Genomic DNA, 25,567 nt, shown 5'->3' on the forward strand with positions numbered 1-25,567 from the left:
AAAAAAAAACAATTAGTCTGGATCTGGTTTTAACCTAAACAAAAAACTCATCCATAACTATTCTAGACTGCCATCTAAAGCTGAGTAAATGTAATTGATTGTTTTGCAATAAGGCCAAGTAAAATTAATTAGTAGATTATCATTCCCACCCGCCCCTCGAAAATCGCCCCGCCCCGATTTTTTTCATTTTTCAAAATTACTATTTCCGGATATTTTTATGTCCGGTCCGGTATCGTAAACGTACTTTGTTTCACTTTGCCTTTTAGAAACCCAAATACACATGTAATTATGATTTATAAAGCCTTTTCTCAATGTGAGAAGGCATTTTCGAGGTCAAGAATACCATGGCGAAAAAAAAAAAAATAAATAAATAAAATCCTCCCACCCGCCCCATTTTTTTGTGAAGTTTGAATGATAATCTACTAATTAATTTTACTTGGCCTAATATGTGGACATAGATGTCAACTTTTAATAGACCTCTTTTAATGATGTACTGACATGATGCACACATGTGTTGTTTACACGTTCTGATCTCTAGATATCTTATATAAGCGGTATATAAGCAGGAGTGTTGAATAATCGGAAAAATTTCATAATCCATAATCGGTCATAAGCAGAAGAACTGTATCGATCAATGATCTTTACATGTAGTTAATAAATGTTTAGCATTTTTGGGGTTATTTCTTTTTAGTTTTATGGAAATGTGCAACATACCCACATTTAGATAGTAGCCTATCAACGAGGAATGAAATGTGTTTTCTCTAGCCACGAATCCAGATTGGCTTTACTTTTAAGAGAGAGAAAATCCAGACATCTGACTTGGTTTTCCCTGAGTTGGGATATACGTATATATCAAGTCATCAACTAATCTGAGATTCCTATGTTAGTGAATGTTAACCCTGCTTTTACATCACGACGTCATGTGTGAGGGGGAAGTCAAGGTGAACTCCATCCACACTGAAAAGGGAATTCAGTGACACCTCCTAGTAAGTGTTGCTGCTTTGCCTACCTTTTACAACTTTATTTCACAGATCTAAATAGGATTCAGTTATCGGATGGGTATTCTTCAAGTTAATCTTGACTACTTTGATGCCAATTGGAATTTTGCGTATTTTGAGCTTTTTACACGGCAACAGCATCGTATTAGTCATGGTTAACATGTAGAATAATCATCCAATCACTAAATCCTCATGTCTTAGAAGGTAAACCCGCGAAATAAAGCTGTAAAAGGTAGGCAAAGTTGCGACACTTAGCTGAATTCCCACTTTTCAATATGGAATACACTGGGGTTGTTAACAGTAGGGCTGAAACGACATGCCCCCTTCACGATAAGATACATATCGCAATACTTATGCCACGATTCAATACTTTCAATACAATGCAATTCACAGACGAAACCAATAATAACTTTGAAGAAAAGATTAATTATCAAGATTCAAAATCATAATTTAAAAGTAAAACTCCCAAACGGTGAGATGCCTGTTCGCTGTAGTTTAAACAGATATAGTTTATTACATTATTCTCGTCAATCTCAAGACAAACAACAGTTTGAACATTATTTGACGCTATTTTGTCCCTCATGCAGGTAGAAATAATATGTACTGGCCGAGACTGATGTATTTTACTGAACCCGTTTATAATAAACGGATCGAACCAAAAATCGAGGCAATGAATCGAATATTGAATCGAGCGTTTATATTGAACAGTATCGATATTTCGGTGAATCATTTCAGCCCTAGTTAACAAAGGAATCTCAGATTAGTTATCAACAAGTGTACGGGCGACAATCGAGATTATGAAAAATAGGATAATCAAAATTGAAGAGCAAAAAACAATTGACGATGGATTGTCGGCGACAATCGTTTATAATTAATATACGGTCTTAATTACTTTCGGGCTAACTCCCTATTTGATATTCATTTATTTTACAAAATGTTTATTTCTGGCAATAACAAAACATGTCACTGATGCATGATACAATGCATACATTTGAATTATAAAAATAGAAATCCAAAGAAGTACATGTAGATAAAGTATACAGTTGAACTTTGAACTCGAACACTGAACACTGATATCTTGAATACCATAGCTATGTTGAGGTGATTTGGAAGTCCCAACCACTTACTCTTTATTAAGTATTTTACCCTCAATATCTCAAATCCTCTAATATTTTGTAATTTTTTCTCGATTCCATCAAGTTCAAGATAAGGAAGTTTGACTGTACTACATGCATGTCATTCAAACAGGTAGTAACAGATTTATCACCAGACAGTCTGCATTCAATGTGAAGTCATGCATCTTTAATTCGGATACAACCTTCAAAATTGAGGCGTCTTAATTGTCACAGTAGTTGTTACTGGTTCATGGAAACAGGAATGTACAATTTCTGGACTCTTTTCCTATTGGGTAATTGATAGACTACTAGTGTATAATGAGAAATGTGAATATTACATGTACGATGATAAGGATAAATGGACTAAAATGGTATTTAAATGTTTTGATTTATTACCCTACAAATGCACTTTTTAGAACTGCATTTATCTGTACGAGATACAAAATTCCAATCATATACCGTACCTCAACAGGTCCAGTCCAAAGACTATTTCTACCTACATAGCTATTAATAGGTACCTAGGTATTTAAACCTACTTAAAGTAGCTTCTTTTACGTACTTTTACCTGTTTTGGAAAATATAAATAAATAATAATTAAGGCGCATCTTTTAAACAGGTCAGTCATTTTATGTATCCTGTTGTGCATGTGCACAGCAAAATTCGGAGTGTAAATTTGAATACTTTACGAGGGTGGAGAATGCAGAGGAAATGCATGAATATTCGCCCCAAAAACCTTTAATGTAAAAATGCATGAAGGTAAACTTTAAAATTAATACAGATTTGAAAGACATTCTACACTTTTAATCATGTAGCTTTGATCCTAAGCTCCTAGAAAATGGAACTGGGTCCTGTTATTGATGCAAATTTGAAAGGTTAGAAAGTAATAATTTTTGTCCAATATTTTTGTGGTATTCATCGTCAGCGTAAGTGAATCCAGAAATTTGGTACACACCACATTGCGCCGTTCCTGCGTTTGGCCATGAAATGCAAGTAAAGGAAAAAGTAGGTAAAAATAACTACCTGGAGTAGGTTTAAATACCTACGTAGTTATAAGTAGCTACGTAGGTAGAAATAATCTTTGGGCTGGACCTGCTCAAGGCGGAGACTATCAATATATGTATTGGTTAACCGTTACAATCACAACTTGTGAATTGATATATAAATAATAACAATAATGGCTAAACTTCCATGCAAAAGTAATCAAGATACATGTGAATGATGACAGTGTATTTTTCGATTCGGAACAGATCTATTTTCTGTGTGTTACCGTGTGAGATTTGGGATTTAAGACCTGGGATATATATTTTTTCTTCAGCCCATAACTTACCTGGAGTGATCAGTCTCTCCTCTCCTTCTTACACTACCAGTTTGCAGTGCCAGTCCCCCGAAAAACTGAGAAACTCAAAACTGAAACTTACTTAACTTCGACGATGGATGTTTGAGAGTATTTGCACCTTTTCTACTTTGAGAGTATATAAAGGGGCATAACTCGTAAAGCAACTTGAATTTATCACCATGTGGTACCTCTTTTTAAATTAGTGAAATAAAAAAGTTTCAACGATTTCGCGGACTTTAAATAGCAACTTCAGAAAATATGTTCAGCAATACTATGCTTAACTTCTACAAAAAATGTAAATACCAAATAACAAAATATCATATTAAAATGAACAACATAATTACTTAGCAAATTATTATTCTACAGTCAAATGATAAATACTGGTAAATATACAAGTTGCAAGGTTAAAAGATTTGACCAGTCGAGACAATTATCTGACAAGTGATGGTAGAAAACTAGAAATATGCTACCATGTTTTATTTATAACTGTCCTCTATATCAATCATTGTGATTTCTTACACGAAGACATGCTTTTAAGTTACGCCATGAAACGGTGAAGAAAAGCAGTCAAACATGATTATTTCATTTCTACTATAGCTACTAACATTATAACTGATGTACATCAACATGATTATTTCATTTCTACTATAATTAATCCTCTGGGTTTCCTGGGAAACATAGGGCCACATATTGGACATTAGTTAACGTTACTTAGCAATGCATATTATGTCAATCACTCTATGTTAACAGGTTTCAATTCTATTGTCCGACAAACGTATCTTGTGTTTACTGTATACATAAATTTGCAACTGATGCATGTGGTGTGTACGTCAATATATATTAAACATTAACTTCCTATTTTTAAAATATTCATTAATTAATACATGTTGTGACAATCACCTTATTTTAAAAGTATTCGGCTCAACTGCATGTCCTACTTTATGGTCAGGTGGCATATGTCAGATAAAATTTTATGTTCACTTGTCGGATCTTTATGTCCACTTGTCAGATCCGCACCAGTACGCTGGTGTGGGGGGACTTTTTATTTTATCAAATTGTTCGGGGGGGGGGGGGCGACTAAGGACTAAGTCCGCTGCTGGGGATAGTTTAGCGCGATAATTATGCCATTAACTGCATCATAATATCTGACAAATTGAGTAATTTTCTGACAAGTCAACATGCATTAACTGCATCATAGTATCTGACAAATCGAGTAATTTTCTGACAAGTCAACATGCATTAACTGCATCATAGTATCTGACAAATCGAGTAATTTTCTGACAAGTCGAATAATTTTCTGACAAGTCAACATAATTATATGACAAGTTGACACAATTTTCTGACAAGTCGACATGTCAGATGGTTAGGTCGACTTGCGGAATAATTAACGACTTGTTGGAAAGTGATGTTGACTTGTCAGATGATTATGCACAGGCACCTGAAGTATGGATTTTTACTACCCCCCCCCCCTTTCATAAATTTTTTTTGGTGGCAATAATTTCTCTGAAATGTGTGAATCCCCAGTCTATCTCATCCCTCTTTCGATTCAAGTAATCGTTTCACGCTTTTTGTAAGCTTTAGAGATTGGCCTTCTACCGGTATAATAAAATGTTAAAATTATGAAAAAAGGGGGGGGGTAGTAATATCCATACTTTAGGTGCCTGTGGAATATGTCGACTTGTCAGAAAAATATGTTGTCAAATGGAAACTGGGCATGGACACATACGTTTGAATTCTAAACACATGAATAAGTGACAAGTCGACAAAAAGATCTGACAAGTCGACATAAAGATCTGACAAGACAACATAAAAATCTGAAATCTCACAACTGGTGTCAGATTTATGCTACCATACCTACTAAAGTAATATATTCACTACTGTACCACGATAACCATCGTCGAAAACCCAAAAGGTCGGTCGCTCTACGTTTACCAGTAAACGTGCCGACTTGTAATCACAAACAATTTTAAATTTTGAAATTAATTCATTTTAGTTAGCTGCGCATTCATTTTGTCATATTTTGTTAGCTATGTAACTTGTGGTCCATTTTGTTTATGTCGACTTGATGTGTACAAACGTTAACATGTTTGGTGATATCAATAAAACAATTGAATAGAGATTACCCGCGGAGAGAGAGAGAGAGAGAGAGAGAGAGAGAGAGAGAGAGAGAGAGAGAGAGAGGGGGGGGGTATTAGTATCCCGGTCTGTACACCCAAAAACTACCTATTCGCTGAAAATTTTCAGGGACGGATCCAGAAACTTTCAAGGAGGGGGGAGGGGGAGGGGTCCGTGGCCCGAGTTTGTATACCCCAAAATGGCAAAAGAAAACTCTTTTTGTTAGAAGTTGTTCAACCAAAGGGAGGGGAATTGCAACCCATCTAACCCCTCCCCGGCCCTGAATACGCCAATGATTTCAACAGCGACTGTGAAACTAATGGAATCTATAGTCAAAAGTCAAATTCAGTAATCATCAAACATTTTGTGGAAAAAATGTGCAAAGTGGCATAAAAATTAAATAGGTATGGTTAAATCTCATGTATAGATGTTTATAGTAAATAGTCTTACCGTCTGGTAAAAATATGCAACCCAATTTATTTTATTATTTTTTTTTTTACATCGTTACTATGGAGACAACGTGCCTTCTAGACAGCATGTTGTGTTACACAGACACATACTTATTATGAAAATCTCTTGATTGTTTTTTTTTTATTCAAATATATACTAATTTATTATAATCAGCACTAATTATTGAAATTCCAGTCTGATTAAAATCAGATCCTCGACCCGCTCCTCCTTTTTTAGCGACCAAAAAAAAAAAAAAAAGAAGAAGAAGAAGAAGAAAAAAAATAATAATAACAAGGAGGAGCGGATCGAGGAGATGATTTAATCAGATTGTTGAAATTCCTCTTACCTATAATGGAGCGTCAAATTTAACATAAACTCGAGTGATTAAAGATATCTTCAATTACTTTAATTTATGCTAATTTGGTGCTCTATTTACTCATCCCTTGATAATATTATATTGATGTTGGTTTCCGGGTGTTAATTTTGCTTTCAAAAAGCAGGAAATTTAATGGACTTTTAAAAGAAATCTACAACCATGTCAAGTTTTACTAGCTTATTTTACTTATATCATGGCATTTGTTGTAAAATAACGAAGAACAAAAATCCGTGGGTAAGTTACAGTTTATCAGTACAGGGTGATCTATGTCCGCAATGCGTCGCCGGTTTTACTGTCAATTTACCGGGGTGGCATAACGTACTGATAAGTGTGCCGTAACATTTGATAAGATTTGTTCCGATCAGCATATGGTTGTCTTTCAAAGTGTATGCATTTGAATTCAAAATAATACATCATTTTCAACCCAGAGGAGTGTTATGTCCTGCTTTTTAGTGTAGTGTCCTGGTGATACATTTCTACAAAAAATTATATAGACATTATATATATAACGATATTTTATACACACATATTTGTTATATTTACCAGTTTATTTTTCATTTGTAATCACTATCGGTTATTTCTCATCATTTTAAAGCGAGGGTATAGATGTCCTTGTGATATCGGGAACACCTGATAACACAAGGAAGTGTGATTTTGCAATGTCCTGATGATTTATATCTGTTTGATAAAATATTAAATTTGTAAATAAAAATACATCGAAAAAATCAATATCTGCATCCTCAGGACATTATACTATGTAGTGAAACCTGTCTGTCAGTCTTGTGACTCGAGATAAAATGTATTATTCCGTATCAATAACTGGGTGTTTTTTTCCTTTCTTCTTCTTCTTCTTCAAAATACTATTCACAGACTTAAAAGTATCATCTGGAGAATTAAAAGTCGTCTCCCCCCCCCCCACCCCTTTTTTTTTCTTCTTCAAATTTTCCTATTTTGTTGTTGTTGTTTTGTTTGTTTGTTGTTTAAAGTTTTTTAAGATAAAAAATACATGATATCGTTATAACATGCAGTTATCTGGAATATATTTCTATGAAACACGGGGAATTATTACAAATTAATATAGGCCTAGGAGTTGTTATCTCCAATGATCGAGGCAGAGAAACGGACCGGATCGTAAACCCCTGGCTAGCGAAGATGGGTAGATGGGTATATACGTGTATCTCGATCTTGCAAATTTATTTAAATTTCAATTCATTATAAACTGGTACGGTGGACACGGTTTTACATAAGCGGATTTAGATGGGAAGGGGGTGGGGGCTTGAGTGTTCCTTATATTCTAGAATGATAATTTACACAAAATCCCTTGGCTTTTGGTTTCCATACTAGGGTTAGGGTTAGGATTGAGAATTTTCTATTTACCTTTTCCGATAATTTACGAATAATTCAATCATATATTTCATTTTATTTATTAATTTGCTTCTTTTCTTGTCAAAAGATAAGAGAGAGAGAGAGAGAGAGAGAGAGAAAGAGAGAGAGAGAGAGAGATTTATGTATAAAAAAGTTCATAAAATTATGCTTTTAAATTGAAGATTCTGTATGTAATAACACTCAGGTTATTTCCATTAAAAAAAAAAAACATCATAAAGGATTCTTTACGTTAGTGTTTTATGCACGTGTTCAAAATCTGGATCCGCGCCTAAGGCTATTCTATTTGTGAAACAAGCTAGTCACGTGATTCGCCGCCATATTAGTAAGTCACTTGTACGAAAGAAATGAGTTGACAACTTGATACTCCCAGGAATTTAAAAAATGGGTAAGGCATGTTTTTGATATTCGTAATAAAAGAATGTAACAATGAAAAATACCAACTAGTTCAATACGATACTTGATACACTTTATGCAGAATTTTGATTTAAGCGCCAAAATGTTTCACGTTTGGTCAGGAAGTCATTGACAGATGATGAAGACAAATTTACGGTAGTGTCCACTTGATGCTGTTTTAATAACAGAGTTAACTCAACACATCTGAAAATAAGGAAGACTTTATATCAGTTAAAGATTGCAAAGGATATAAGCCGTGGTTTAATGGAAAATTCGCCGCTTCAGGTGTTGTAAACATTCCAAATTGATGATGTCAACACCAAGCTATTGCTCACCTGGGCCACATGAACAGTCGCATCTCACAAAACGGGAAAAATGTATTGTATTTTGGAGTAGTTTCATTCACAAAACATAAACCTTGCCCTTTAAAAATGACAAGATTACAAGGGGCACTCAAATAATGACTTAAGATTGTTTGTAGGGAGGCATTAAAAAACAGGAAAAGATACTTTGGCAGTTCCAGAATGCACATGCTTGTTAATTTATTGCTGGGTTGAGAGAGTATGTTGTAGATCTATAATGATTTTAAGTGAATGTGAGTGATGTGTAGATTTAAGAAGCAATACTACGAGTGTATATTGCTATGTACAGTGATATATATATATATATATATATATATACATATATTCTATCAAGGAGATTACATTTATATCTTAAAGGAAGTTTAGGCCCTTTTCAAATAATCATTGGTCCACCATTAAGAGCCACATGAGATATGTAGCTTAATTCTAAATCAGCTGGTATTCTGATTATAGAAGTATTTGATCTCCTCGTGATCGTGTTCAGAGGTTGAAAGTCATGTTCTTGTGATTTTCATAATTTTTTCCTGGGATCTATGAGTCCAATTACATCTGAATTAATCATGAATTGATTGAAGATCTTGACCCCCCTGTCTGCTTCCTTAAAGATAAAACTGTTCCTGACTGACATGATTATTATACAAATATGTAGTCTTGTTTTTTTTATGCAACAATTTTACTATTAGAATGGGGTCTGTTGTCAATTGTTTCAGACAGAGTACTACATTGAGTATGTGATTATTTAATCTCCCATAGATATAGGTGTATTAGATCGAGATTATTTGTAAATAGAATAGAATTTATTACCAAATCAGGGTCCAAAAGGGCATAAACATGTAACAAATATAATTGTTGGGACAAGAGTAAAGACAAAACACAGTGAAGATCAATTCTTGGAGTAATACACTCATTGGTGGTATTTCAAGTTTCATTTGTAAACATTAATAATAGTACTCAGTTGATACATGTGTGTTATCCCTAATGCAATAGATAATATGTCTGATACATCAACAAGAGGCAGCAAGAGATGACTAAAGGATATAAAACAGAAATTCACTCCAGGCTCATGTAGAAGAAGCAGATACATATTAATTATATATATAGAATCGCATGTGTAAAATATATTAAACTGCAATAGACAGCAAGGATAGTATAATATTATTAATTGTGTTAATTAGTCCACTTCTGCCCAATTCAGAGTATATAACAGCATGCACATTCCAACAGCTTAACATATGTATATAATATGCCTGATGCATCAACAAGAGTTGGTGCTAAAGGATATAAAATAGAAATCCACTTCAGCCTCGTATGATTTCCTATGTTCAATCAATTTACCATTTGTGGAAATACTTATCAACCCCCTGGAAATAAAGTATGTAGATTTTATGCATCAGAAGCAAAAATCTTTGTAAAATGCTGTTGTAATAGTTATATTTTTCTTACCTCTTAGAAATTTAATAAAGCTAGTTTACTTATTGAATAGTCAAATATCATGCTCAAGTTCATGTAATGTTCACTTTCAGTCTTGTAAATGACTTGCAGGATGAGCAGTTTATCTATATACTACACAGTATGGTATTGTTTCAGCTGTAGTACTTTTGATGGGGTGTGTTAGTTTGGAAGTGAGTCACGGCAGATTTACATATTAACAGCAACAAATGGTATTGTTCAAGTCTGCTGTGAAGCTTGGTGTTAACTTATTTTCACTATCAATGTCTCTGTTTTTTTCATCATTGTTTTTGCCCCCATTAATGATAGAGAAATCAACATTACCAAAATGTACGAAATGTATACTGAACGCGAAATGTATACCGATCACGCTTTTAACTGTACAGTTCTCGTCAGTTGTTACTAATTGGTTGGCTGTGTGGTCGACATTTCCCTTGACTCTTTTTGTCTCCAATATAATCAATTGAGTTTCATTATTCTTGTTGATTGTTGTGTGTTAGATGTATTACAACACGAGTGACGAAAAAAAAACAACCCCGAAACTTAATTAAAATGCTCTTGTGTGCTAGATCTGAAGTTGTTCTTGAAACATTGTGATACAAGATTTCATTAGTAATTTGGAGAGATTGGATGAGTTAACTCGTAAATTAGTAGGCAGAAAATCAAATTAGAAATTGGAAGACATCGGCAGAGTTAACAGGTCTGGTAATGTTTGAGATCATCACCAGTGAGAGTTTGATTGAAAAAAAAAAAGAAAAATAAATCGTAATACAAGTTTACAAACTAACATAAAGAACAAGAATGACAGGTAAAATGTTCAGGAAAATTCAGGTTTATCAAACTAAGAGGTTGTTTACCAGACAGTTTTTGCTGGCCCAGTCAAGAGTATTCAGACAGTGAGACTATTGGACTCTTTGTGTACAACGTAAATTTTTTTTTATTAATTTGCTGTAACTAACACAATGTACTCATCCAAATCTGTCCTACTCGGGTTTTGTTTTGCCTTTTGTCCCCCTTTTCTTCATTTTAATAGTGTCAGGGGATGAAGTGAAGTCTGTCATCCTGTGGGTAACCATCATTTTCTTCTTATTTTGATGTATAGTATACTTGTTTCCTGGCAGATTATGGAAAATAGCTTGAAAAATTGCGTGAATACTGATTTTGAGTTAGACCAAAGTAAAAATTACTAACACATGCCATAACTACTCATTACTGATATGGAAGATCAGCAATTGGTTTTAGTGATCATGTGTAAAAGGAAATTTGATATTTGTAGTATATCTATTTTTATTTGTAGTGGAAGTCTTGGTAGAATTTGAGTATGATGCGGAACAAGAAGATGAGCTGACAATCAGAGTGGGCGACGTCATCAAAAATGTTCAGATGTCAGAGGGAGGCTGGTGGGAAGGGGAACTAAATGGGAAGAAAGGGTTGTTTCCCGACAACTTTGTCAAGGTATGGACAGGGTCATCTAATTGAGGCCCTGAATTGAAAATGCAGAATCCCCATAGGAATCGCTATTGTCCGTCTGTCTGTTAGTTATTGCATTAAAGTTTTGTTGTGACACAATATCTTGAATTGTTTTCAACATAAAGCTTTCCTATTTTATACAAAGTTACATGATCATTATAGAAAGACATTAACAGATTCTTGAGTCCATAGGTCAAGGCCACGGAGAGGACATATATATAGGCAGTGCCTGGTGTCTGATCCTGTTATGATTTTACAAGAGACTACTTTAAGTTAATCATAAATTTTCAACATAACTCTTTGATATTTTATAGTAAGGTAACTGATGATCAAAGAAAGACACCTATAGGTGTTGTGGTCACAAGGGTCAAGGTCACACCTTCAATCTAAGTTTATATACTTTCATTATAACACAATAACTAGAAATGTTTTCAATTTGATATTTGGTACATCGCTTTACCATTACAAGTTACAGAACTTGTTCGAATTTTGTTCCTGTCTGGTTAATTTTTTTGTCGAGTTGTGGTCCTTGGACTTAGAAAATTAATGCAAATACTCAGTTTTTCACAATTTTTTATGGTAATGCATGCAGAAATTATGCTTGAATTTGCATTCTATTCTTATCAAGAGATTTTTCTGCCAGATGGGACAATATATTCCATAATTTTCCAGACTTTTTCCCACTAATTTAGGAATCAGAAATTTGGCATGTTGTTGACTAATGAGTAGGTACAGATCAAGTTTCACTTTTGTTACGGTTGATGTATTCTAATGAAAATTGTAAGATTGAATGAAGTTCTTCAATTTTTGTGTTCTGGACCTTTTTCTCTGTGCGTTAATTTAGGAAGCTGAAGATTACTACTGTATGTTTACGGATCAAGTTTAAGTTTCATCACAGTTGAGTGATTTTTACGAGATTTATGAGACTCAGTGCCAAAGGTAGTTTTCTGGACTTCTCTTTACAGTGCCTTAACTTAGGAATCTGAAATTTGAAATGTGATTATGGAATGAGGACATACTTTAGGTTTCGCATTCATAGCCATATGATAGCAGTTGAATTATTCTAACAACAATTGTAAATTTAGTCTCATGGTTGACTGAATTAAACTTGTTGTCTAGTTAACTGTATTTTTTTATTGTGTGAGATCTATATAATTTATGGAGTTATGCTACACCAGAGGAATTTGATATGGATGAAAAGTGGAGGATATGTACAATAATATTTCAAATTTACTTTATTTTGTCAAAAAATGCAGTTTTAGTAAAAAGAAATCTGAAAAAAATTTAAAACCCCTGCTGGACTCGAACCCGCAATATACAGTACAGCAGTTGACGTGCTAACCTACTGAGCTACTCGGCTAGGTGATTATTTTTTAAATGAATTGACAAATATTGCTGATATTTATAGTTTCATCCATGTTTTAATAGGAAGTCAACCATTATGACGATGTAGAGTACCTCCTTAAGGCATACCTTTGTCTGATTTGCAGCATCAATAATTTACAAGAGATAAAAATTACATTTCCTGTTATTAAAAAATAACATCCGTTCAATTGTCCAAAAATATTCAATTATAAATTTTGCAATTTTTGTATCACTTGGTGACAAAAACGTGGGTGGAAAGTTTTGAATGTTAAAGACACAAGGTAGAAACCAAAATACCAATCTTTAATGCTTGAACATTGTGTAGAATACTTGAAGTGGAGTTGTTCCTAACATGGCAAGAGAACTTTAGACTGAGTGTACAAATAAAGGATTGTTTGATGCAATGATGAACTTGGACATCTTTGTTTCCAGATGATTGTTGATATGTTTCAAATACAAAAATTTAAGAAATTGCACAAAGCGTTACCATTGAAATTTCAATTGCGCAAATGACTGGACTTGGGAAGAGTAGGGGACATGTACACATGTATTGCTATGAGATACTTACAGAATCCTTGATTAAACTGTATCTGAATTGAATTCAAGAAATCTCCAGTCCCAAATCTTGAATGGTGATATTTTCTAGATATATCAGCAATCATTGAATGCTCTCATTTTCAGGTGTTGGAGAAGAAAAAGGAAGAGCCAAAGAAAGAATTGCTGGTAACACAACAAAGATCCTCAGTTAAAGAACTTGCCAGCAAACTCAAAGATGTCCATGTGGGGGCAGCACCACAGAAAAAGAAAGGTATGATTGATTGATTGAATATTGTTTAACGTCCCTGGACGCTTGAGAATATTTCACTCATTTGGAGACCTCACCACTGCCGATGAAGGGCTGCAAAATTTAGGCCTAGATGCTCAGCGCTTATGGCCATTGAGCAGGGAGGGATCTTTATTGTGCCACACTTGCTGCGACACATGGGACCTCGGTTTTTGCGGTCGCATCCGAAGGATCGCCCCATTTCGTCTCTTATGACAAGCAAGGGGGTACTGAGGACCTATTCTAACCCGGATCCCCACGGGATTAGAAAGGTATGAATTCTAATGCAGATTACTTCCCAAACTTCTTTTTATGCTAAATCTTCATCGCAATAAGACATCGAAACTAAGCGAGGGTTTGGGTACGACTTACACCTTAATTTTCTAAAGGTGGGTCACTGTTTTATAAAAGTAGTATACCAAGTATTTCATAGGTATACCTAGACAAATGTTACAGCGAATGTACTTTTGATGCCACTTGTGTTGAATGCATTTAAGTCGATTTTGAGATGACCACACAGTCATATATAAATGTTTCACAACTTTACTACGTATAATTGACTTCCAGTTTTATGATGAAAGATTCTGTGACATATTGAGTTCCTAGAAATTATTGAGAATTAGAATTTGTGTAATAAAAAAAAATTATGAAAATTTTATGTTAATTTCGCACTTCAGGAAAGCAAGTAAGCATTCACCCATTCACCAATGTGACTAAAAAGTCGCTGTAGGGCCCAACAATTCCAACTCTGTCAGCTTGGCGTGCTGCCGTTAACTATCTGTAACTTTAGGACTAGGCTATTATGCATGCACTAATTATGACTTTCACCCTCTTTATCCAAATACGTTTTTGGACAAACAGATAGCAAACAGTCTACAAGTTTTCTGAATAGAACATTTCTTTTAAATGAAAATGAATGTATAAGATTGTGTCCACGATCATAGAATGTCGTTATAAAAATAAATGTTTGTACACTGGTTAGTTCAAAGTGTAAATAGATGGAGTCTAGGGGATATTTATTTATTTATTTATTTATATATATATATATATATATATATATATATATATATATATATATTCATATATATTTAAAAGCACTTAAGTTCCAACAACACCCGATACCTAAAAGTGTCGGATCCACAACATGGATACAAGGTCAAATACAAAAAATTATATTCTATTAGTACTTTGTATATATATATGTACTGATCATGTCTAGGGTAGACATGCAAAAAGCATAGTACGGGAACGTCTGATGTTGATTCAATTTCCTAGGCTGCTTATTCTTTGTTTTTGTTTGGAGTTGGTCCACTTTGTTTACAACAAGTTATGGGGGGTATACTGGAATCGGGTTGTCCGTCTGTCTCTCCATCCGTCCGTCTGTAGACGCAATGGTTTCCGGGCTCTAAAGCATTATCCTTTCCACCTATTGTCACCATATCATATATATGGACTACCCATGGGATGAAGATGTTCCCTATTGATTTTGGGGTCAAAAGGTCAATGGTCAAGAGCACTGGACATTGAAGTAGCAATATGGTTTCCGGGCTCTAAAGCGTTATCCTTTCCACCTACAGTCACCATATCATACATATGGACTACCCATGGGATGAAGATGTTCCCTATCGATTTTGGGGTCAAAAGGTCAAAGGTCAAGCGTACTGGACATCGAAGTAGCAATATGGTTTCCGGGCTCTAAAGCGTTATCCTTTCCACTTACAGTCACCATATCATACATATGGACTACCCATGGGATGAAGATGTTCCCTATCGATTTTGGGGTCAAAAGGTCAAAGGTCATGTGCACTGGATATCGAAGTAGCAATATGGTTCGGTTTGTCATGCCATTTGTTTTTTACACTCAGAAAAGAGGTAGTTTATACCTATTACCAACACCCTTTGGGAGATTGGGGTAAGCGGGGGGTATTCTTAGTGAGCATTGCTCACAGTACCTCTTGTTCAAACTTGTTATTTACATTATCTTTCTCTCATATTTTGTTCATGTACGAGTTAGCTTTACTATTTGTCAACGTAATTGGGTTAACTCGTTCCACTTGAGATTAAGTCTATTTTTATCACTTCGTACATTTTGGATCAGCTCTTTGGACAAATAAGGCATGTCCTAATTCGCTCCACTTTTAACAAAGACCGAAAAACATGTAGTCTGCGTTGTAAATACGTTTGTAGATTAGTGTAGTTGTAGTGCTAGATGTATTTATATGTAGTTTTTGTTATTATTCTCTATTGATATTGGCCACATTGTGTAATTCTTTTCGTTTGTCCTGGAGAAGGGACGGGTCGTCCTGAAAATTTGACAAACTGGTTGTTCGTGTCGTTGGTCATTTTAGTGCTTTGTATATTTTTTTGTATTTGACCTTGTATCCATGTTGTGAATCCGACACTTTGAGGTATCGGGTGTTGTTGGAACTTTAGTGCTTTTATAAATAAATATATATAAAAATATATATATAAATACAGAAGAAGTTAATTTTCATATTTTTTCATTGATGTAACATGAAATAGAATAAATGTGGATGCAGGCTAAATGTTTTCAATGTAGACACCTAATAATTTAAATTTCGTGCCCAATACGCAACTTCCGAGATATCAGCTCTTCTGTGATGGAGATACGTTCAGTGTTCTGTTGAACGCTTGGGTGGGTACAAGATGTGTACATATATTATAGACTAGCTATATAATAACGGATAAAAGTAATGAAAGTGTAAATTTTGTTTATACCAGCCGTTGGTATACATTAAACTGACCATATCAAGAATAATATTTGTTTGAATTAGGCCATTAAATCAAATGTGAAATTATTTTTTATTTCCTCTTCTGCATGAGTAATATTTTAATCAAAGAAAGATGGTGATTATTGATGTTTGTTTGAGCTATTTTTAGGTCACCTGAATTCATTCAGGTGACCTATTGCTATCTGTTTTTGTCCGTTGTCGTTTGTCGTACGTTAACATTTGAACATTTTCAGCTTCTTCTCTGAAACCCCTGAACCAATTTCAACCAATTTTGGCATATAGCATCTGTGGGTGGAGGGGAACAAAAATTGTGAAATTCGTGGTCCCTGCCCCCCTGGGGCCTGAGGGGTGGGGCAAAAACCATCAAAATGAGTGTAATTTTAAAAAATCTTCTTTACTCCTGGACATGAAGAAGCCAAACTGTGGGCATAATTATAATGAGCGTTGAGCCCTCTACCAAAATTGTGAAATTCATGGCCCCTGGGGCAGGGGTTCTTGTGTTAGGTTGGGGCTCTATTGGTCATATAGTGAAAGTGTAGAAATTCTTTGAAAATCTTCTTCTATGTCTCTGGGTATTAAGTAGACAAACTAATAGCATGGTAATGATGAGCAAGGATGCCTCTTTATACCCCCCGCAACAAGTTGTGGGGGGGTATACTGGAATCGGGTTGTCCATCCGTCCGTCCATCTGTGGACGCAATGGTTTCCGGGCTCTAAAGCATTATCCTTTCCACCTACCGTCACCATATCATATATATGGACTACCCATGGGATGAAGATGTTCCCTATCGATTTTGGGGTCAAAAGGTCAAAGGTCAAGCACACTGGACATCGAAGTAGCAATATGGTTTCCGGGCTCTAAAGTGTTATCTTTTCCACCTACAGTCACCATATCAAACATATGGACTACCCATGGGATGAAGATGTTCCCTATCGATTTTGGGGTCAAAAGGTCAAAGGTCATGCGCACTGGATATCGAAGTAGCAACACTCAGAAAAGAGGTAGTTTATACCTATTACCAACACCCTTTGGGAGATTGGGGTAAGCGGGGGGTATTCTTAGTGAGCATTGCTCACAGTACCTCTTGTTAAAAATTGTGAAATTCATGGCCCCTGGATCAGGGGTTCTGGTGCTAGGGTGGGGCTCTATAAGTCATATAGTGAAAATGCATTATTTCTTTGAAAATCTTCTTCTCTGTCCTTGGGTATTAAGTAGACAAACCAATAGCATGGTTATGATGAGCAAGGATGCCTCTTTCAAAATTGTGAAATTCATGGCCCCTGGGTCAGGGGTTCTGGTATTAGGGTGGGGCCCTATTGATCATATAGTGAAAATGCATTTTATTTCTTTGAAAATCTTCTCCTCTGCTGCTGGGTATTAAGTAGACAAACTAATAGTATGATAATGATGATCAAGGATACTTCTTTCAAAACCGAAATTTATGGCCCCTGGGTCAGGGGTTCTGGTGCAAAGGCGGGGCTGACCACATAGCTATTCAATGTTTCTCCCATCCAAAAGTAAAATTCTTATATATAAACACAAACCTAATTCAAACATTGGAAGGTTGTTACATGATACTCAGGTGACCTATAAGGCCCCTGGGCCTCTTGTATTAATAAATACTCATAAACTTACTAATATTGTGTGTCCCTGAAGTTTGGCTGGTTTCATGGTGTCTGATAATTGGCCTTTAAGCAATATATGAAGGCAGCGATAAGCATTTGTACCCACCGCGTGTGGACGATAAGTATGTTTTGCGTCTCACTGTGCGTAAGAGTTCCACAAAGGGAAAGAAATATTGGGCAACTCAGAAATTGTGTATTAGCTCCTAAAATTTTTCTATGCATCCCTGTTCTTACTGTTAATTTAATTAAATAGAAGTAGAAGGTTCATTAATTTCTAAGTTCACTGTTTTCTGAAATACAAGCCTCAATTCGAGATGGCATATATATATTATTACTACAGTAACTTGATCCGAAGAGTCGGATCACTTCGAGTTGACAGGTGCCGGATCATCAGGTCACACGAGACACGAAGCGTCGAGTTTGATCTGATGATCCGCGACTGTCAACGAGACGTGATCCAACTCTTCGGATCAAGTTACTGTAGTAATGATAAATTATTATATACCCCCTTCTGCATTTTAAATCCACATTTCTAAGATAATAAATGTAATCCAAACTATCAAAAACACAAACATACCATGAAATTATGTTTTGTGTACGCAGTTTCGTTTGTGACACGGTCAATATTTTCCACAAATAATGTTGCGTTGATGCATTGTGACGTCATTGTGACGGCATCAGTTTCAAAGGATACTGATATGGAATCAGAAAACCACAGTGTGGTGATCCAGAAAACCGGATCACACGCTGTGAAATCCACAATATCAAAGAATGATACATTGATGGGTATATAATAAACTGTCTTATCCAAGGACGATATATATGGGATTGTTCAACCATCGCATTGCCATGGAAACAAGTTTCTACAAATCAATGTTCACCTTATTGTTGCTGTACGTTGCATTATACTTTGATTTTGAAAATCGCTTAAAGTCCAATAGATAAGCACACAAATGTCGCCATAGTGATTTGTAACATCTACACGACGACTCTTACTCAAATTAAAATACCGGTAAGTTAACAAGATATGCATAGTAATATTTTAAAACATTTCATTTGCATTGGTGAAGGCATTTGAATTGCAACCCCAAATTTTTTTTACATGATAAATGATAGGATTAATTATTTGATAAAAATTTGTCATACTATTCTGTTGATATACTGCCTAGATAAGTGTTGGTACTAATTTGAAAACGTTAAAAATTGAAATTCACGACATCTATAGAGGCTGCCATGATGTGGAACTCTTTTGTATTCAAGACCACAAAAATCAATAGTTTTGACGTCACACCGTCTGTTTCCGGTTTTGATGAGATAGGTGTGCATGTGGTAGATTTTACAAATAAATAGGTTGATACCTTGCTGTCAAGCAGTTAATTAGACTAATGCAAAGGGGAGATGTGAAAAAAAAAATTGTTTTTTTCCCCTCGAAATTCCTGACCCAGGCAAGTCATCTGAAAAGAAAAGACTATGTAAACTGTCGATCCATCATTTGCATAATGACAAGTTGAGGTTCGAGATATTTGTATGAAGAAACATATCATCTGCCAGGTCTGCGACTTGACTGAACGTCTTCTTTTCTTAATTTCTTCTTGCGATAGAACGGACTCAAATCTATACGGCTCCAAACTTAACTGTTCGTGACTTGTCATGTTTACAGTGCTGCTGATGAAATAAACCAAAACCAATGGTGTGACGTCATAAATTAAACTTCAATGGCTGCTCTCTTAGCAGCAGGTAATTTAAAATATGATTGATTTAATCATTAAGCAAGGATTTTTCTTGTTAAAGACTATCATTTACGATATCAGTAAGTAATACTTTATTCATAAATGGAACAATTGGGTTAGGGTTGCCTTTCCCTTTAAAGGGACTGATTTACGATTTTCCCCAAAATTTTGTTTTTTACTTTCAATGATCAAAATCTACTGTCTAATGTGTGTGAAAGATTTTGCATGAAAATTAAGGTTACACATTATCACAGAAGCTCATTAGAAAGTTTATTATTTGTTTTGTAACAAAGATTGTGGTATGCTATTGTTTACGAAATTTTCAAAAGAAATGGATATCGATCTAAGTTTATTATATCTTTCACATTTCAAGTTTTCAAGCATTTTTGGGGTAAAATGTGTCATCTAAAAGTTAAAATTTGTGACTATGCAAAATTAAGATGCATTATATCACAAAATCAATATTTCACTTGTTTGTTTACATAAAAAGACTCGAGTCTTTGTTTGCATAACACAGATTCAAGGCTAATATACTGCTTTTATTCTTGCATTCAGAAGGTCAAAATTTTGGCTGTCAACATTAAATGAGTTATATTTTTAATGTTTAACTTCAAAAATGAAAAATATTTTTATCAAAAATTGTGAACCAGTTCATTTAAGGATACATGACGCATACTTTCCATAACTTCCCTAATATATATTTCCTTTACGTGATTATGAAACGTAATATAGTTATTGTAATCAGACACATGAATTAATGCAGTTTATTATTGTATCGTATAGCATTTAATTTGAAGTAATTGAATTTAACTCTCAGTTTAAAAAAACCCTGAATTATTGTGCAGATTTAATGGTGCTTGTAAATTGTCAGGATATCTGCAAATAGTAGTCTGATGAGATCTAACAAATCAATGCTAAATAGGCCCGATTTCCATCATGTTTCGAATGAATATAATATGAGAAAAAATATCTTAGATTTTTTTTCCCCTTTATTTCAATTATAAATATACATTGTATGTTAATTTGCAAATATTATAAAGAAACCATATATTGCAATAATACATTTTCAATTGAATTAAAGATGATTGATTAAAGATTAGTATTTAAGTATCGACAATGTTGTCTAACGTTCATTAATTCAAATTTAAAATCTTACTTATCATTATATCTAAGCTTAATAAAAATAATTAATTGAATAGAAGCTATAATAACTTTAATTTCTACAGGTAACGGCGTTCCATACTAGTCTGCTTCGACAAGTGACGTCACATAGTTTTAAGAGACTCCAATAGTTTTGCACAAATTACATCGGCATACTAATCGTCAATTTTAGAGAGAATTTTTCAAAGATGATTTAGACGAAGTTAAGGAGTACAACATACTTGCATGCCGTTCTAGTAATAGGCCGTATACACGATGATACAACATATATCGTTTGCATAAAATCTGTGATCACAATATTTTTAAGAGATATACATACATTATTATTTTAATGTCTTGTTGAATATTTTCTGTTCAATCATTGATATGTTGAAGTATTAAATAGAACTTAAAATGTAATAGTCTTAATGAATTGATCTGCACCTTGTAATTGACGAGAGAAAAAAAAAGTTTGCATACCGACAGCAACTAATGGATTGGGTCTACGGGTTTCTATATTTCATTTGTTCAGCTTCAAAAAATCGTTGACATAATGTATTAACACAAAACATAATTATAGTGTTTGTTTTTAAAATATTTTCACGATGGGTTTATATACAATGCAACATTTATCACCATACATATTATGCATAATGAGCAGTGTATGACGTACATTGTACGGAGGTATGATGTCGACACGTGATGTCACAATAAACTAGGTTTACCTTGACGTTAAATTTATGAAAAGTGCACGAGGCTTCCGAAGGGATGAAATATGGTGAGAAAATATGATGTTTGAGGAAAATATGAAGTTTTTATTCCCCCTTGCACATGACTGTCTAGACTAATCAGATAATGTGTTGTATAGAACTATCATATTGCGGTATATATGATAATAGAATTTAGCTTAGATGTACTGAACAGGAAAATTATTATAAATTTTATAGGGGGCTAGTAATACTTTAACTAGTACTGACGTGTCCAATAGAGCTGATGGGTCTTGTTTGATTTCCTTGTTGTAAACGTAACATACTCACATTACTGTGCGTAAACTACACCTACAAATTTAACCACAAAAAAAAAACACCCTGCATCTGTGTCAAAATGACCTTGAAAAAATTCTACACTTGTCATAAAAATCCTGGAATGACCTTCCCAATTTTAAACAAAACCATGAGTCTAAATGAATAGAACAGTCATTTCAGCATCATGATTAATGATTTTACCAAATAACTACATCAGCTTCAACTAAATGAATAAGTAAAATAAGTACATGTACACTTATACATAAGGGGGGGGGGGGGGGGGGGGGGGGGTGTTACAATACAAATCAGGCATTTATAAAGGTTTTTCTGAATTATTCTGCATTTTTATATTTTTGTAAAATGGAAAACTATAGAACAACGTTTGAAAAGTTAGTTTGATTGCTTCGGGGGAAAATATTTTCTTACCTGAAATTAAGTATGACAAATAGCCATTGATTAAGAAGTAAGAGTATAAGCGTGGTGAAATCAGTGGACTGTTTATGGAACAGCTGTGTATATTATATAATAGGAAAGAATTGATTTTATTTTCATTCTATGGAGTTTGAAATAATCATTATATTGATAATGCTAAGCTCAATACAGCAGCAGGCTGTACATATTTTAATTTGGGAGCCTATCATTATTGATTAGCATTGACAGGTCACAGCAATATACCTGAATGGAATTCTCGGTGTCATCTAGACTTGGTTCTTATACATGTATTACTGTATCAAATTCCTCTGTGTGAAATCAAGGCAATTATGTTTACTAGGCTTAAAAAACATAGGAGTATTGGTGGGTTGAAGTATTTTTGTAATTAATCTGAATGTAGATTATGATTTTGTTTTTCTGGGGATCTGTATGGTGTATGTTATATTTGTAATTCATCTGAATGTAGATTATGATTTTGTTTATCTGGGGATCTGTATGGTGTGTGTTATATTTGTAATTAATCTGAATGTAGATTATGATTTTGTTTATCTGGGGATCTGTATGGTGTATGTTATATTTGTAATTAATCTGAATGTAGATTATGATTTTGTTTTTCTGGGGATCTGTATGGTGTATGTTATATTTGTAATTCATCTGAATGTAGATTATGATTTTGTTTATCTGGGGATCTGTATGGTGTATGTTATATTTCAGACCATCATCACACAGAGAAAAAGAGAAGGGCAAAGGTGCTGTTTGACTATGATCCAGAAAACGAGGACGAACTTCGAATAGAAGTGGGTGATGTGGTGGAAGTGATTAAACAGGTAATTTACATACATGATTTGGTGGAAACTAATGAAGGGTTGTGCTGTATGGGAAATATGTAGGAAAGACAACACCGCCTATGTGCCATAGTTCTCTAGCCCACACATAAAGATGTATCAAACTTCTTCATGATTTTGTGTTGTTACCTTTAACCAAGGTTAAGATCTTTGCTAGAGGTATGATGTTTTACTATGAAGGTGGGTACATGATTGTATAATATTATCTCAGGGCAAAATATTTGCATGCTTTGTCATAGTCATTTTGTTTTGTCATTTTGTAGTCTGGACAACTTGAGATTTAATGCAGATTGCCACAATGGCAGTCTGGGTCCAGTTTACAAAAGACCCCTGGGATTATCAGTACCTTCTCAGGGGCCAATAAAAGACCCCTTTCCCAATAAAAAAAAAAATAGGCTCATTATTTCCTTCATTTGTTTGCAAAAACTCCCAAAAATAAAATATGAAACCAATTTAGGTTGTTTGGGTTTGATTTCAGGCTTATAATTATTATACCCCCTGCAACAAGTTGTGGGGGGGTATACTGGAATCGGGTTGTCCGTCTGTCTGTCCGTCCGTCAGTCCGTCTGTAGACGCAATGGTTTCCAGGCTCTAAAGCATTATCCTTTCCACCTACTGTCACCATATCATATATATGGACTACCCATGGGATGAAGATGTTCCCTATCGATTTTGGGGTCAAAAGGTCAAAGGTCAAGCGCACTGAACATCGAAGTAGCAATATGGTTTCCGGGCTCTAAAGCGTTATCCTTTCCACCTACCATCACCATATCATACATATGGACTACCCATGGGATGAAGATGTTCCCTATCGATTTTGGGGTCAAAAGGTCAAAGGTCAGGCGCACTGGACATCGAAGTAGCAATATGGTTTCCGGGCTCTAAAGTGTTATCCTTTCCACCTACAGTCACCATATCATACATATGGACTAACCATGGGATGAAGATGTTCTCAATTGATTTTGGGGTCAAAAGGTCAAAGGTCAAGCGCACTGGACATCGAAGTAGCAATATGGTTTCCGGGGTCTAAAGCGTTATCCTTTCCACCTACCGTCACCATATCATACATATGGACTACCCATGGGATGAAGATGTTCCCTATTGATTTTGAGGTCAAAGGTCAGGCGCACTGGACATCGAAGTAGCAATATGGTTTCCGGGCTCTAAAGCGTTATCCTTTCCACCTACAGTCACCATATCATACATATGGACTAACCATGGGATGAAGATGTTCCCAATTGATTTTTGGGGTCAAAAGGTCAAAGGTCAAGCACACTGGACATCGAAGTAGCAATATGGTTTCCGGGCTCTAAAGCATTATCCTTTCCACCTACAGTCACCATATCACACATATGGACTACCCATGGGATGAAGATGTTCCCTATTGATTTTGGGGTCAAAAGGTCAAAGGTCACGTGCACTGGACATCGAAGTAGCAATATGGTTTGGTTTGTCATGCCATTTGTTTTTTACACTCAGAAAAGAGGTAGTTTATACCTATTACCAACACCCTTTGGGAGATTGGGGTAAGCGGGGGGTATTCTTAGTGAGCATTGCTCACAGTACCTCTTGTTTGTACATGCAATGCCAAACATATAATTTAGTGAATTGTCTATTCATCTTGATTGCAACCATCAGTAACAAATGTTCGTTTATTATAGATACTCTAAAAATTTGAAATTACTTTCTAATTGAGAGTGCTGTAGACACCTTTGAAACCTTGTTTTTGTTTTGTAGGAAGAGGAGGGTTGGTGGGAAGGTATTGTTAATGGAAAGTCTGGAGTATTCCCATCCAATTTTGTAGAGATAGTAGAAGAGGGAGAATCCATGGAAGTTCCAGACACGCCTCCAGGTATTCATGATTTGTGATCATAATTGACATTTCCAAAATTCTAGGACTTTTTTTGTTTAGTAAGAACAGGATATGGGGTCCTTTTTCAGGATGGTGATGAAAAGGACTTATATTATATGGATTAATTGTGTATGTGCCTTATGAATGAGCATGGCTTTTCATTGGCTGAGACAAAATCACCTTTTCTAGAATGAAAGCATGGCATGTTTCTGAACTTGCCGCAAATGTTCTTTTGATTTTTTCTTGTCACCCTTCAGATCAGAGTTGCTGTTGTTTCTGACTGGCTTGCGCAAAATTGATGTCATCTTACTTTCTCATCTCAAAATTATGGTCTCGAAATGAACATTCATGTTTCATAGTTTGTGCTAAAATTAATTATCTAGGTAAAAACCTACATTGACCAAGTAGAGTATTATCAGTGAAGTGGCACATGTATAAACACCAGGTTAACGGTACACACTGTCCGTGCAAACATTTAACTTTTCCACGTGTAAATGATTATCAGTAAAAGTCTGAATTATGTTTT

General features: G+C 34.9%; 2 protein-coding genes across 8 annotated transcripts in view; one reads left to right on the top strand and one right to left on the bottom strand.

Annotated features, from left to right (window-relative positions):
• The window catches only part of LOC125675042 (cytochrome b5 reductase 4-like), a 49,052-nt gene extending 45,490 nt beyond the window's left edge, over positions 1–3,562 (bottom strand). For all 5 annotated transcript variants that reach the window (XM_056160478.1, XM_056160477.1, XM_056160474.1 and 2 more), the window contains exon 1: positions 3,441–3,562. The gene's annotated coding sequence lies outside the window, so the exon portion shown is untranslated. The remainder of the gene's footprint in view (positions 1–3,440) is intronic.
• LOC125675051 (uncharacterized) overlaps positions 1–25,567 on the top strand; it is a 39,062-nt gene that overhangs the window by 6,504 nt on the left and 6,991 nt on the right. The window contains exons 1-5 of one of the 3 annotated variants that reach the window (XM_048912527.2): positions 8,039–8,161; positions 11,278–11,435; positions 13,497–13,623; positions 23,059–23,171; positions 24,927–25,041. In XM_048912527.2, the coding sequence (XP_048768484.2) occupies positions 8,158–8,161; positions 11,278–11,435; positions 13,497–13,623; positions 23,059–23,171; positions 24,927–25,041 (517 nt within the window). In that variant the 5' untranslated portion in view covers positions 8,039–8,157. Of the gene's footprint in view, positions 1–8,038; positions 8,162–11,277; positions 11,436–13,496; positions 13,624–22,239; positions 22,708–23,058; positions 23,172–24,926; positions 25,042–25,567 lie in introns of those variants that run through there. The other 2 variants (XM_056160456.1, XM_056160457.1) reach the window with 2 other exon arrangements.

Source organism: Ostrea edulis, chromosome 3 (genome assembly GCF_947568905.1).
Source record: "Ostrea edulis chromosome 3, xbOstEdul1.1, whole genome shotgun sequence".
Taxonomy (NCBI): Eukaryota; Metazoa; Mollusca; class Bivalvia; order Ostreida; family Ostreidae; genus Ostrea; species Ostrea edulis.